The 11929-nt window shown below is 44.1% G+C and overlaps 1 protein-coding gene across 1 annotated transcript in view; it reads left to right on the top strand.

The window, feature by feature from the left end:
• Positions 1-2033: 2033 nt before the first annotated feature.
• Positions 2034-11929, top strand: part of TG (thyroglobulin) — a gene marked incomplete at both ends in the record, with an annotated part of 165338 nt that continues 155442 nt past the window's right edge. The window contains 6 exons of the mRNA XM_082014969.1: positions 2034-2100; positions 3730-3838; positions 4744-4841; positions 5299-5502; positions 5856-6015; positions 10776-10882. Coding sequence (XP_081871095.1) covers positions 2034-2100; positions 3730-3838; positions 4744-4841; positions 5299-5502; positions 5856-6015; positions 10776-10882 — 745 coding nt within the window. The remainder of the gene's footprint in view (positions 2101-3729; positions 3839-4743; positions 4842-5298; positions 5503-5855; positions 6016-10775; positions 10883-11929) is intronic.

The raw sequence follows: 11929 nt of genomic DNA, 5'->3' as shown, positions 1-11929 counted from the left end.
AGAGCCTTCTAGAGACATGGCTGTTCTTCCCAACTAGCATAGTTCAGAGGTTGTTTTCTGAGCGTTTCTGAAGGAAATAAAAATAATCTTGGGAAACAACACTATGTAGTTATTGTTGATTTGTGGTTTTTTTCTATTAGTAATAGCCCTTTGATATCTCCTTGGTTTCCTGTCCGCCTTACTCTGGTATCAGCTGCTAATGACCATTGGTAGCAAATAATAAAGGAGGAAAGTGAATAGCTACCTGAATGAGCTTGCTTCTCTCCCAATTTGCTGTGCAAGGAACCTGAATGACAAGTTTTGACTAACTTCAGAAAACTGGACCAAATACTACACACATCCCCACCACACACACTCCGGATGTGTGTTTCAGTGGCTTGGAAACATCGTTGTGCCTGTAAGCACAGACCCCGCTGCCCCTGGAGAGCCGGTGGCCCTGGGCTGGGCTGTCTCTTGCTCTCCTGTAACTGCCGCACTGCACTGGGGGTTAGACACACACCTGAGGGTCTTGAAGCACACTTGAGTCAGAATTGTATTTCATGGTCAGACTTTTCATCTTTCATGGTTCAGCCAGCCTAGTGCTAATGCTGGCTGTTCTCTATTGAGTCGGATTCCTTTGCTCTGCTTGTAGGTTTCCCTACAAATGCTATGCTAATCCAGCAGTTCATTTTCTTTCTGTGTCTGCTTAATCAGGGCTGTTACAGGATTTTTCTTCTTTATGCCTTTGAAGGTTGCCTTTTTTGGTCTGTCATCTACACTGGACCTGTTCTTCATCTTCTCCCAGTTGGATCTTTTGCTGACTATTGATGTTCGTCAAGTCCAGAGTAGGCTGCTCAAAAGTCAAATCCAAATATAGTCTCACTCATTTTAAAAAGGCTAGTCATGCTAAACCAAGCTTTTACTGCTGTCTGAGATCACATTTACCATCTGTATCAAATGCTGTAGCACTGCAGTGGTCTACAGCCCAGACAGAAGGATGCCTGAATCACTGTTAGCACTGTCTTGGGCTGTAGGAGAGTATTGGTAGAGTTGTTTCTAGACTGTCTAGTACCCATGAGTCACAAAGAAGAGTGCTGCTGTCACTTTTTTTCTTGAAATCGGCCTAAGTCCAGCCTCAAATATGTGTTTCTGTTATGACTTAGCTAATTATTCTGGGCCCATTTGTCCAACTACTTTTGCAGAAGTGAGCATGAGTTCTGGTGCAACTAAATGCTGACTGATGGTCATAAAAGGTGGACAAGTAAGAAATGATACTCTGGAGCCAAGAAAATTATATTTTTTACCTCAAGGACCTTGCATGTAATTAGTACCAAAAAGCTTGACTTAATATGCTTAATGGTTATACTGATCTTACCTGGCAGATGAAGCCCAAGAAGCTAATGTGCTTCCCACCAGATACTTGGCTGTATTGAAGTGCATGGTGCAGGTGGGAGTAAAAGCGAAAGGTCAAATGTAATTGACTCTGACCCTCAGTCCCCTTCATAGTCAGAGGAGCTGCATCCAGCCTGTTTTTCACTTAATAAATAACCACATTATGAATTGTATTTACTCTCAGTGCTGCAGCACCTGGAAGCCTAACTCTTGCCTGTTCCCTCAGCAGGCTAGGCTCTCTAGAAACACAAAAAAATCTACTCCTGACACAGAGCACAAAGTCCGGTTGCACCACAGGACGGGTGAGAGCAAGAGCTCTTGGCCAGGGTCATGTCAATATGCTTAATTTACACGTTGATTTAACGAAGTCCCCCCTTGTGCCTGCTGCCACTTGTTCTCTCCGATGACCGGGCTCAGTAGTGCTCCCTGGAGCGGGGATGAGAAGTGGCTGAGGAGACCACGAGGGCTGTTCCAGGTGAACGGGCCTCTTGCGGTTTTCTCAGAAGCATCGTATGCGTCACTCGCCCAATTTCGTGGCCAGTCTAGCAGCACATAAGTGAACCCATCCGTGTGATGGTTGCTATAAAAAGGCGGGTGAAGGCTACGTGGGGTGTGCAGGGCAGCCTCACTGACAAAAGGGGATGGAGCTCTCCCATCGCAAGATGGGCTCCATCCCATTTTGCACCCTTCTTTGCTGCTTTATTAGCATAGCAGCAGCCAGTGTATTTGGTAAGTAGACTTGTTCTTTTTCTTTGCTTGCGTCCAGCAGTAATTGTGCTCCTGTGATCTTTGTGCTCCTCTTTCTATTATTCCAACTAAGTATATAATGGTCTAGAATCTTACACACTGCAAACAGCTACTTACTGTGTGCTGTGCAGACCGAATTTGGGCTCCGGGTTAAATCCTAAGCTATAAGGATCTTTAAATGTTCAGGGTTATGTGACTTCAGTACATCTGGATTTTGGGTGGCAGAAGAAGTTTCCTGGAAGAGCAGGCTGGGCTAGAAAAGGAGCTTGGGTAAGAAAAGTGGGTGCTGCAGGGTTTTGAAGATTGTGTCTTCTACTTGTATGTGCCATCATCTAATTTAGGCTTGAACCTTAACTTAAGATACTGGATAGTCTGAGTGCCATTCCCATTTTTTTGATCTGAGTTTGATAGTCCTGCACAACAAGCGGTTTGAATCACTCATTAATTTCTTAACTTGGATGTCTTACTAGACCCTCTCTAGAACTGTATGCAGGGATCTCCACACATCCCAGAGCAACTGGCTCAGAGTCACATGAGACGAAAATGGTGAGGTTTGCCTACATGTGGATGTCTGTAGGTGGGCTAATCTAAAATCCCTTTACAGCTTCCTGAAAATTTTCACGTGAGCATAAGGGGACACAGTAAAAACTCACAGAAACAGAAGCGATTCAGAGATCCTGGGTGCGCAGAAACCATCTGTGGTTAAAGAAGTCTCTGAGCTACAAATTATTGGAGGCTGGAAAGTATTCAGAATACTTATATTGTATTTGCACTACTATTTGTGGTCACACTCAGACCAAATAGTGGATTAAGTGAACCTTTGGTCTAAATGGCTCTTGCTATGGTTTTGTTTGTTTACTGTATTTTTACAGAACTAGTGAACGGAATTAGGAGCATGAAATCCATCAGATTTTGAGGATGGGGAAAGTGTCAAATCAACTAATCTGTTGTGTGAAAAAGAACCTACTGAATTTCATCATTCTCCTAAAACAGCATCCAAATTTGGGTTTTATTTAAGAACTGTTGACTGTTTCCTTGCTAGGTGGCTTCAGTAGTTGATCACTTGTCCTGGTAAAACTTGAGAAGTTCTCCTGGTATGAATTAGTCTGATGCTAACTGCTAGATTCTTTTTAGGTCTTTCATGAGATTAAGAAGAAATACCTCTCCTTCTGGTGGAATAGTGAGTGACTTAGCTTCAGGAAAGAATAAATACTCAGAAATATTAATAGTGATGCGTGTGGTTATGGCAAAGGGCTGTTTTGTGGTGATAAGTGCAACTAACTCTAAGTAAGTAAAGTACCCCAGGTACCAGAAAATGATAGCCATACCAGTACAGAACAGAGCTGAGGCTAATTAAATACAGGCCTGGGACAGGGGTTCATGAGCATCTCTGTCATGTGCTTATCCTGCAGCTGGCAGCCCAGCGAGTTTGTTCAGTACCTCCCTGTGCTGTCCCATGCAGAAATGCACGCAAGGAGCAATGGGAGAAGAACCAGGGAGGACTCGTGACCTTGGTGCTTTTACCATGCAGCGCTGGCACTAACAGGGTTTTGATAAGAACAAGCTTGTGGTGAAGCCACCCTTACGTGTTTACCTTCTTGCTGCTTTCAGAGTACCAGACAGATTCCCAACCCTTACGTCCATGCGAACTTCAGAGGGAAAAGGCTTTTTCAGGAGGAGAAACCTACGTTCCTCAGTGCTCAGAAGATGGCCAGTTCAGGTAATTCATCCCTGCTGTTATTCTGGCGTTATACGACATGACCTTTCACTACTAATGAAAACTTTAGCTTCGGTTTTGATGAGTCTCCTTATTGGTGGACTGGAGGGTGAGGGGTGCAGGAGACTGAAGGGGCTTCATTGGGCCATGTCGCAGATCCAGCCTCTCCTGAATGAATTCCCTGGTGTTGGAAATAATCTCTGGATTAAGAGGTCAGTCTAAGGTGAATAGGTTAATCTTGGCAGCATTATTTGCATGTTAAATACTTGGTGCAGTTGTTGTATAATGCAGCTGCTCTCTTCCTACGCACGCTCATGAGCTCATGGTCTGTGATCAGTGTGCCAGTTGGCACAGCTGAATCAAGCTGACTTGGAGAATTTATCCACCCAACTCTAAGTGGCACAGTTGTCTTTCCTTCTAAAGGCAGTAAAGGAGCTAAAGCACATGGCGAACAGTAGTTTAGAGAGCAGCATGTTGCTTGGAGATGCAAGAAGTTAATGAGTTAAAGCTGAGACTGAGGGAGAGAGCAAATTGTAACGTTCTTTATGATCTTCCTGTTGTTGCCTAGGGTGGGGGACCTAGACCATGCTAGATTTTACTTTAAAAATGTCTCAAAATGCATGGTAGTTCTTAGATACTGAGAATAGGTATTTTGTCCAACCTGCTTGCTTCCTGAATGACTTCAAGTCACTTTACCATTCCTGAAGAGTTCAGAGAATTACTAGCATTAAGACCTCCCATCAGGTAGATTTAGAGTCACCAGAAACACAGCCCTTTCTGATTCCATTCGTTGCACTGTAAAAGTACTGGAACTTGTTTGGCCTGCTTTATGTCTAGGTTTATGTCCCATACTGACTGAGGACTCTGTCACTAACAAAGTACAACATGTTACTTGTGATCTCCTTCAGAGCAGTTCAGTGCAGTAGGAATGGTCTTTCCTGTTGGTGTGTGGATGAGAATGGCACTGAGGTACCTGGCAGCAAACAGAATGGATATCCCATATCTTGTAAGTCACAAGTTTCTATTTTTGTTCAGATTGGGTAAAGAGTCATTTAAATCTGCATTTGGACTGCTGAAATCAAGAATAGGATAGCCCCAGACTTTGATGGACTCTAGGTTGCTGTAATTTGCTGGGTATTTCTAGTGGAAGTTCTAGAGTTTCTGCAGAGCTTATCATGGAAACCTGATACACCTGGATGATCTTTATTTATGAAAGTCACAATAATGTAAATCATGAGTGAGAGATCAACTTAATGATTTGGATTTTGAGTTGGAGGGCTTCAACCCCATCTGTGGTGGGTTTCTGTATACCAGTTTTCACGACCTCAAGTCCATCAATGTCGTCATGCCACCTGAGTGGCAAAATCAGAACTTGCAGCTCCAAGAAAACTCAGATCTTGTCTTAATAAATGATTCGGTGTCCAACAGTACCTTCCTCTAACAGTGCCCCTCTGATACTACAGGCTTATCCTTTTGCCAGCTGCAAAAGAAGAGGATCTTGGTGAGTCAATACATCAACAGCAGTAGCATCTCTTACATCCCTCAGTGCCTGGATTCAGGGGCTTTTGATGTGGTGCAGTGTGACACAGAGCTGGGTCAGTGCTGGTGTGTAGATCCAGAAGGAATGGAGATTTATGGCACCAGGCAGAGAGGAAAGCCAACACAGTGTAAGTAATATTCAACAAAACAGTGGGTGTTTTAGGGTGGGAAGGTTTGGTGTGAATGAAAGGTGGTAGATCAGGAGCTTGGACACCGCAGCCTACACTTATCCTATAGAAGTATAGGTTCTTAACTGAGACATTTAAGTCCCTGTTTCATAGAATCATAGAATATCTCAAGTTGGAAGGAACCGATAAGGATTATTGAGTCCAACTCCCTGCTCCTCATAAAGAGAATACGAGGCACCTAGGTGTCCACGTTCAATGTAATAAATTTAAACTCCTTCCAAACCATGCAGTAGCTGTTCAGCTCTTCGTGGGAAGTTAAAACACCAGCAAACATTACCTTTGTTTCCCGTCAGGTCCGGGGAACTGTGAGATCCGAGACCGTCGTATTCTGCATGGGTTTGGGGAGAAGAGCCCACCACAGTGTTCAGCAGATGGAGAGTTTCTGCCTGTCCAGTGCAAGTTTGTCAACACTACAGACATGACGTTTTTTGATCTTGTTCATAGTTATAACAGGTAAGAGCACAAGCTTCTGAAGCAGGAAAGCAATCCTGCATACCTCTTCAAGTCACTGTCCTACTGCTCTCTTTTCTTTCCCCAACATGAAGTTCTTCTTCTGTGACCCCACATGATATTATTTTCTATTAATGAATGGACAAAATAAAAAACTTTTTCCTCTAAATTAAATTTGCTCATTTAGAAAATCCCAGTATTCCATCCCTGTAGTCTAATCTGTGTGTCCTCACACAGCAGTGGATACCACATTGCAATCTGGATTTGGAAAAGTAGCCAGGGCTACCTTTCAGACAGACACATAACAGCAAATGAAATAAATGCGGAAGGAAGAGAGGAATTCAGGTGGAGCGTGTCCGGAGAAGGGCAACGGAGCTGGTGAGGGGTCTGGAGCACAAGTCTTATGAGGAGCGGCTGAGGGAACTGGGGTTGTTTAGTCTGGAGAAGAGGAGGCTGAGGGGAGACCTTATCACTCTCTACAACTACCTGAAAGGGGGTTGTGGCGACGAGGGTGTTGGCCTCTTCTCCCAAGTAACTAGTGATAGGACAAGAGGAAATGGCCTCAAGTTGCGCCAGGGGAGGTTTAGATTGGATATTAGGAAAAATTTCTTCACTGAGAGGGTGGTCAGGCATTGGAACAGGCTGCCCAGGGAGGTGGTGGAGTTGCCATCTCTGGAAGTGTTCAAAAAACGTGTGCATGTGGTGCTTCAGGACATGGTTTAGGGGACATGGTGGCACTGGATTGGTGGTTGGACTTGATGATCTTGAAGGTCCTTTCCAACCTAGTGATTCTGTGATTCTGTGTATATATGAGGTAGGAAAGATAATTCCATATGGGAGATGAAAACAGATGGCCAGATGGACAAGGGGCAACATGCAAAGAGCAAGTTCCGCATGACGGTGGGAAACTCTTGTCCATTTAGGCAGTGCCATGGTTGCTCACACAGGTGAACCAGCAAGTGATGAACGAGTGTGCTGACGTATGACTGGCTTTGGATGGTCGCAGTGGGCTGGGAAAGATTTCAAATTGCTGGATCAAATCCTTGTCCGTGGGAGCAAGAAGCCGTTGTCCTGTGCAGGAGCTGGGAATTAATGCTCAGGTGGAGAAATAAGGGAGAGGCAAGGGGAGCCATGGGGAGAGAAGTTCGTTTTGATGCAGATGTTCAGACTCTCCAGAGAAACCTTTTGATCTTGGCATCTCAGGCAACGCATTTCTCCGGTGGAGGGCAGTGGAGTAAATGTAATGTCTCATTCTGACTTGGCTCTGTAGTAGCAAAGGCATTTTATTGTAAATGTCATTTTGCTGTTTTGAGGGTTTTCTTTTTTAATTTAAGCAAAACTGAAAGGCAGGCCCAAATGCACAGTACAGATTTGTCAGAGCTTCTGGAGAGGCTATTTTGGCAAGGGCAAAATAATCTAGCTGTTTCATTTGTTGGCTTGTGGAGTGTGGAAATTCTAAAAAAGCAATTACTGAGGAGAAAGCAATGCTTTAAATTAACATATTTTTTTCTCCCGTTGGGAGGGTTGTCTGCAAAGGCCTGTGAGATCAGGCTTTTCTTGTGTCTGTGTTGTGTAATGGATCTCAGCAGGATTGTTTCACTCCCAGCTGTCCACCTTTCTAATTATGGCACTGACTTAACCCATTATCATCATATCTGAGTATCTCAGGTCATTAATGTATTTATTTTCACACTATACCTGCCTGAAATGTCTTTATCCCATCACATAAACAGGAGGCCAGAATACAGAGTTGAAGGGGTGAGTTCCACAGCGAAGGACAATAGCACAACAGGGTTTTAAACGCATATTTTATGTTCATGTGGAACCAGTGGAGCAACATTCTTCGGTTCCACAGACTTAGTTTTTGAAATCTAGACATGTCACATTAACTCCCTTCCCAAATCATTTCCCTACACCTTCATAAATATTCCAGAATAAATCAGTGTGTTAAAAAAATTAAAAGGAGAAATTCAGAAGCTTAGAGCTAAGACTTTCCCAAGAGGAAGACTTTTGGAAAGAAAGATGAGCCCAAATCTCCTGCCTCACCCTGGCAAATTGACTGCTGTTACTTATTTTACCTAGACTCTGCCTGGGTCCTACTTGCATGGGCAGCCATATAGAAGGCCCTGTGGCAGACTGGGGAGAGTGATAAAAAAATCAAAGTCAAGGAGATCTTGTTTTATTTTCTTGCTATAATTTTCGTCAGACTGAAGACCTTGTGTCAGTGACTTTATCCCAGCTCACTGGAGGTTCTGCCCTATTAGGTATTATTTAATTGGCAGTGGAAAAAAACATGATTTGGCTTTCTCCCTCTGTTTCTGAGTGAGAAAGTCAGTGAGAAAGGCAGCTGTAACTTGAGCTGAACATACGAAACATGGAAGAGGTTACTTGCAAACCTGCTTTTGAAGATCAGTAATGAGTTGTCTTTGCTGGAAGCCAAAAGCAGAGACTCACAGTTGGAAGAAAAGGTCAACAACCTCACATTTATTTACTTTCTCATGCTTTTGAGTGCGAGCATTCCTGTAATTACTTATGTATCCATAACTTAAATGTAGTCAACTTTGCCTCAGCTGTTGTTTTGGACTGGGTCTGATAGACGAGGTACTCTGTGTTATCACTACTCATCTTGGAGGGTGTGAAAAAACAGAGGCTAAGAAAAGAAGCGAAGCAGTAGGAAGTGAGTTTTCCAAGTAAGGTGAGCAAAATTATCTCCTCTTGTCTGTGTGGGCCAGTTTATATCTGTTTGTACTTTATTTAGCTGTAGTCTCAACTTGGAACAAAAATAACCAGAATGACAGGATGTGACTACATACCTGCCCCATAAAAATGTAGTATAATTATGCATGTGACTTCTTAACGTTGAGGATGAAAGAAAGCAGCATGCAGAATTAGTTCATTGCATCCTGTTTCACTCAGCTAGCCGTTGAGATGCTGAGGTGATGGGCTCCAAGGACATGAGCAGTGCAGAGGTCTGCCTTTGAATACAGGGGCGTTGTGCCCCTAAGAGGAGAAAAGATGATTTTCCTGATTGGGCAGTGGCCAGTGCGTGGGAGAAGAAAGCTCCTGAAATGCCCCAAAGCACTTATATCCGTGTGTACATAGAAGACCATAGAAAGATGATATTTAGCTGCTTATTTCTAAAATTGCATTGTTTTAATGCTGACAGAAGTCCCTTTGTGCCCTGAAGTATGACATTTTGATTGCCTTCAGCATGCCAGCGTCAGCAGCGGGCAGGATTTGACCACCCAAAGTGGAGGGAGTCAGTAGGCTTTTAACGTGAAGATACGGGAGGGTGCCAGAGCTGAGCAACGCTGCGCAGGGATGTGCAAGCTCTGAGCCAGGAGCACTGTTGGGAAACGCTGGGACAGCCCCTTCCCCTGCCGGGGGTTGCTGCTGCTTTGGGCACTCCCCAGCTCGTGCTTTGGTATACTGAGGAAGTGGGAACGTCTTCAGCTCTCCCGGCAAGAGGTGGCAGAGCTCTCAAGCAGATTCTTGAAGGGAGCAAAGGCCCCTTACTCCACTCCTCCAACCCGACCGCCAGGATGCCGCCGGCTCTGAGCCCGACCGGCGTTGCGCTGGGCTTCCCAGGGATGCTGCAGACCGCACGTGCGAGAGCAGCCCTGAGGCTGCAGGAGGGTGGCACTGGAATGGAGGCTGGTCATAGTCCCAGTTTCACAGCGTAACTGTAAACTGCTTTGGCACGTTAACCTTTCCCCAGTTGATCGGGGCCTAATCTACCATTACTTTTACTGCTAAGTGTCCTTCCCTGGCAAAAACCTACTTTGGGTAATTCTCAAAGTCTTGAGCAGGAAATTCCACTTCCCTGTTGTTAGATTTTTCCCAAATAAGCTACATGCAGCGGGGACACCAGAACTTTATCGTATTTCAGGGTAAGGGTATGTGTCTGTAAAATAATACGATTGTTTTGGAACTTTGCAAAATTCTTCCGCTGGTCATATTGCCTGAATCTAGAAAAAATTATCTTCTGTTTGCTTGGAGAAACCCTAGAGTGTCTGTCAGTTAAGATCGCATTTATTATGTTTTTTCCAACTCTGGCCATATTAAGTTTCCTTCCTAAATCATTGCTTTGCTGGAATGTGGCTGTCGTCACTCCTAGAGTATTATACTGGAAACTGGTGTCTCTTTGATCTCCAGAAGTAAGAGTCAATCTTACTTTTAATATGTTAAAAAGCCTTTCTCCTTAATCTGTTGAGCCATGCTTTCAAAATGAAAAAAGATTAGCGAGGTTTTTATCAGCTTTTGTGCTTAATTCAGTGCAGAAAGCATACGCAGCATGTAGGGAAGAGGAAGCAACCTGTATGTTTAGGCACTCTGCCATTCTGTGCAGATTTGTGAAAGGAGCTAATGAACGGGTCTTGTAATAACATCAAGCCAACGTCCATCTGTTTTGCACTCTTTGACAGGCTTTCAAAGATGAGACTAGAATTGAAAATGACTGTTAAATGCTGATTACCAGCTTAGGAAGGGTCAGAAATCTGTCTGAAGGGAGATCGTGTTGTCCTGTGTTTTCTTAAAAAATTGTGCTTAAAAAAATGGCAATTAGGAGTCTTGTTTGCCTGCTGAAACACCAATTTGGATCATGTCAGAACCTGGTTGCCACAAGGAGACCCAAGGGCTTTGTAATGGCTTTGTGCTGTGCAGACATTCTTGCCGCACAAATCTGGGAGGGAAACACAGATGATGCTTTGTTGCTGTCGATGTGCCTCCCCAGGCTCTTCACAGGAGGCTGCTCTTCTTTCCAGGCTCCCGGAGGCTTTCCAAACGTTCAGCTCCTTGCGGGAGATGTTCCCGGAGGTCTCTGGGTACTGTTACTGCGTGGACAGCCTGGGGAGAGAGTTAGCAGACACCGGTAAGTACCCTCCAACATCTGATCCTTTAACTTAAGCGGCTTTGAATTCCCACGGGAAAGGGCCAAATAACACCTATCAGTCTTCAGCTTCATTTGGGACTTCAGTCTCATTCCCACAGGGGTAAGACCACTGCGAACAGTGTAGTGCCCATGGGAAAGACTGGAGCTTGCTGATGAAATCCCACCCTTAGTAGCAGTGCTTCAGTCAGCAGCAAGTGGAGCCGCTGCCCAGGAGCTAATCCTGTCCTTTCTGGGATGATGGAATAGGATTTCTGCACGTCCAACCTCTGCCCACACTAGAAAGCTGTGTCATATTCGATAAGTCCAATTCGTAAATGCAGGGGAATATAAAGGGCCTGGAGAATAACTATTTTCTTCTTGCTCAGGTAGAATCATGGAATGGTTTGGATTGGAAGGGACCTTTAGAGATCATCCAGTCCAACACCCCTGCTGTGGACAGGGACATCAGATGGTCTTTCCTTTTCTCTCATTTTTAGGAATGTTAATAGTTGATGGGACACCTTAGAAAAAAGAAAAGTTTTTTTCCAGGAAGGAGGAATGAGGAGGTTGAGGACTTCCAGGTCCTCTTCCTTAGATATTGTGGGTTTAAAAAAACAAAAACCAAAAACCAAACTCAGGAAAATGCAAAGCATGATAGCTTCAAATTTAGATGGTAAATGAGAACCTCAGCATTTCATTCCCACAAGGGTGAGAAATTTTCCAAATATTTGTGCACTCAGAGTAACTACTGCACATCTTTCATTTACTTAAGGTATACAATCAAGATGATTAGGAATTGGTGTTTGGAAACATCGGTTCCCAAAAACATGAGTTGTTCTACTGCAAACTGAACCTAACAAAACCACAGCACACTGGATGTTCCTCCTGATCATTTTGGTAGATGACAAGGCAAAAAGCTAATGACTGGGCACTCAGCAGTGGGTTGTATGGTGTGGTGCATTAGGGTTATGCAGTATACGTTCACATTTGGCCTCTTTAGAAGACTGGTTTTCTTTTTCCTGATAGGCTTCCAATTCTGCTATTCTG

The sequence above is a fragment of the Phaethon aethereus genome (assembly GCF_964289735.1).
Source record: "Phaethon aethereus genome assembly, chromosome: 2".
NCBI classification, from domain to species: domain Eukaryota; kingdom Metazoa; phylum Chordata; class Aves; order Phaethontiformes; family Phaethontidae; genus Phaethon; species Phaethon aethereus.
This window is presented reverse-complemented; position numbering and strand designations above follow the sequence as displayed.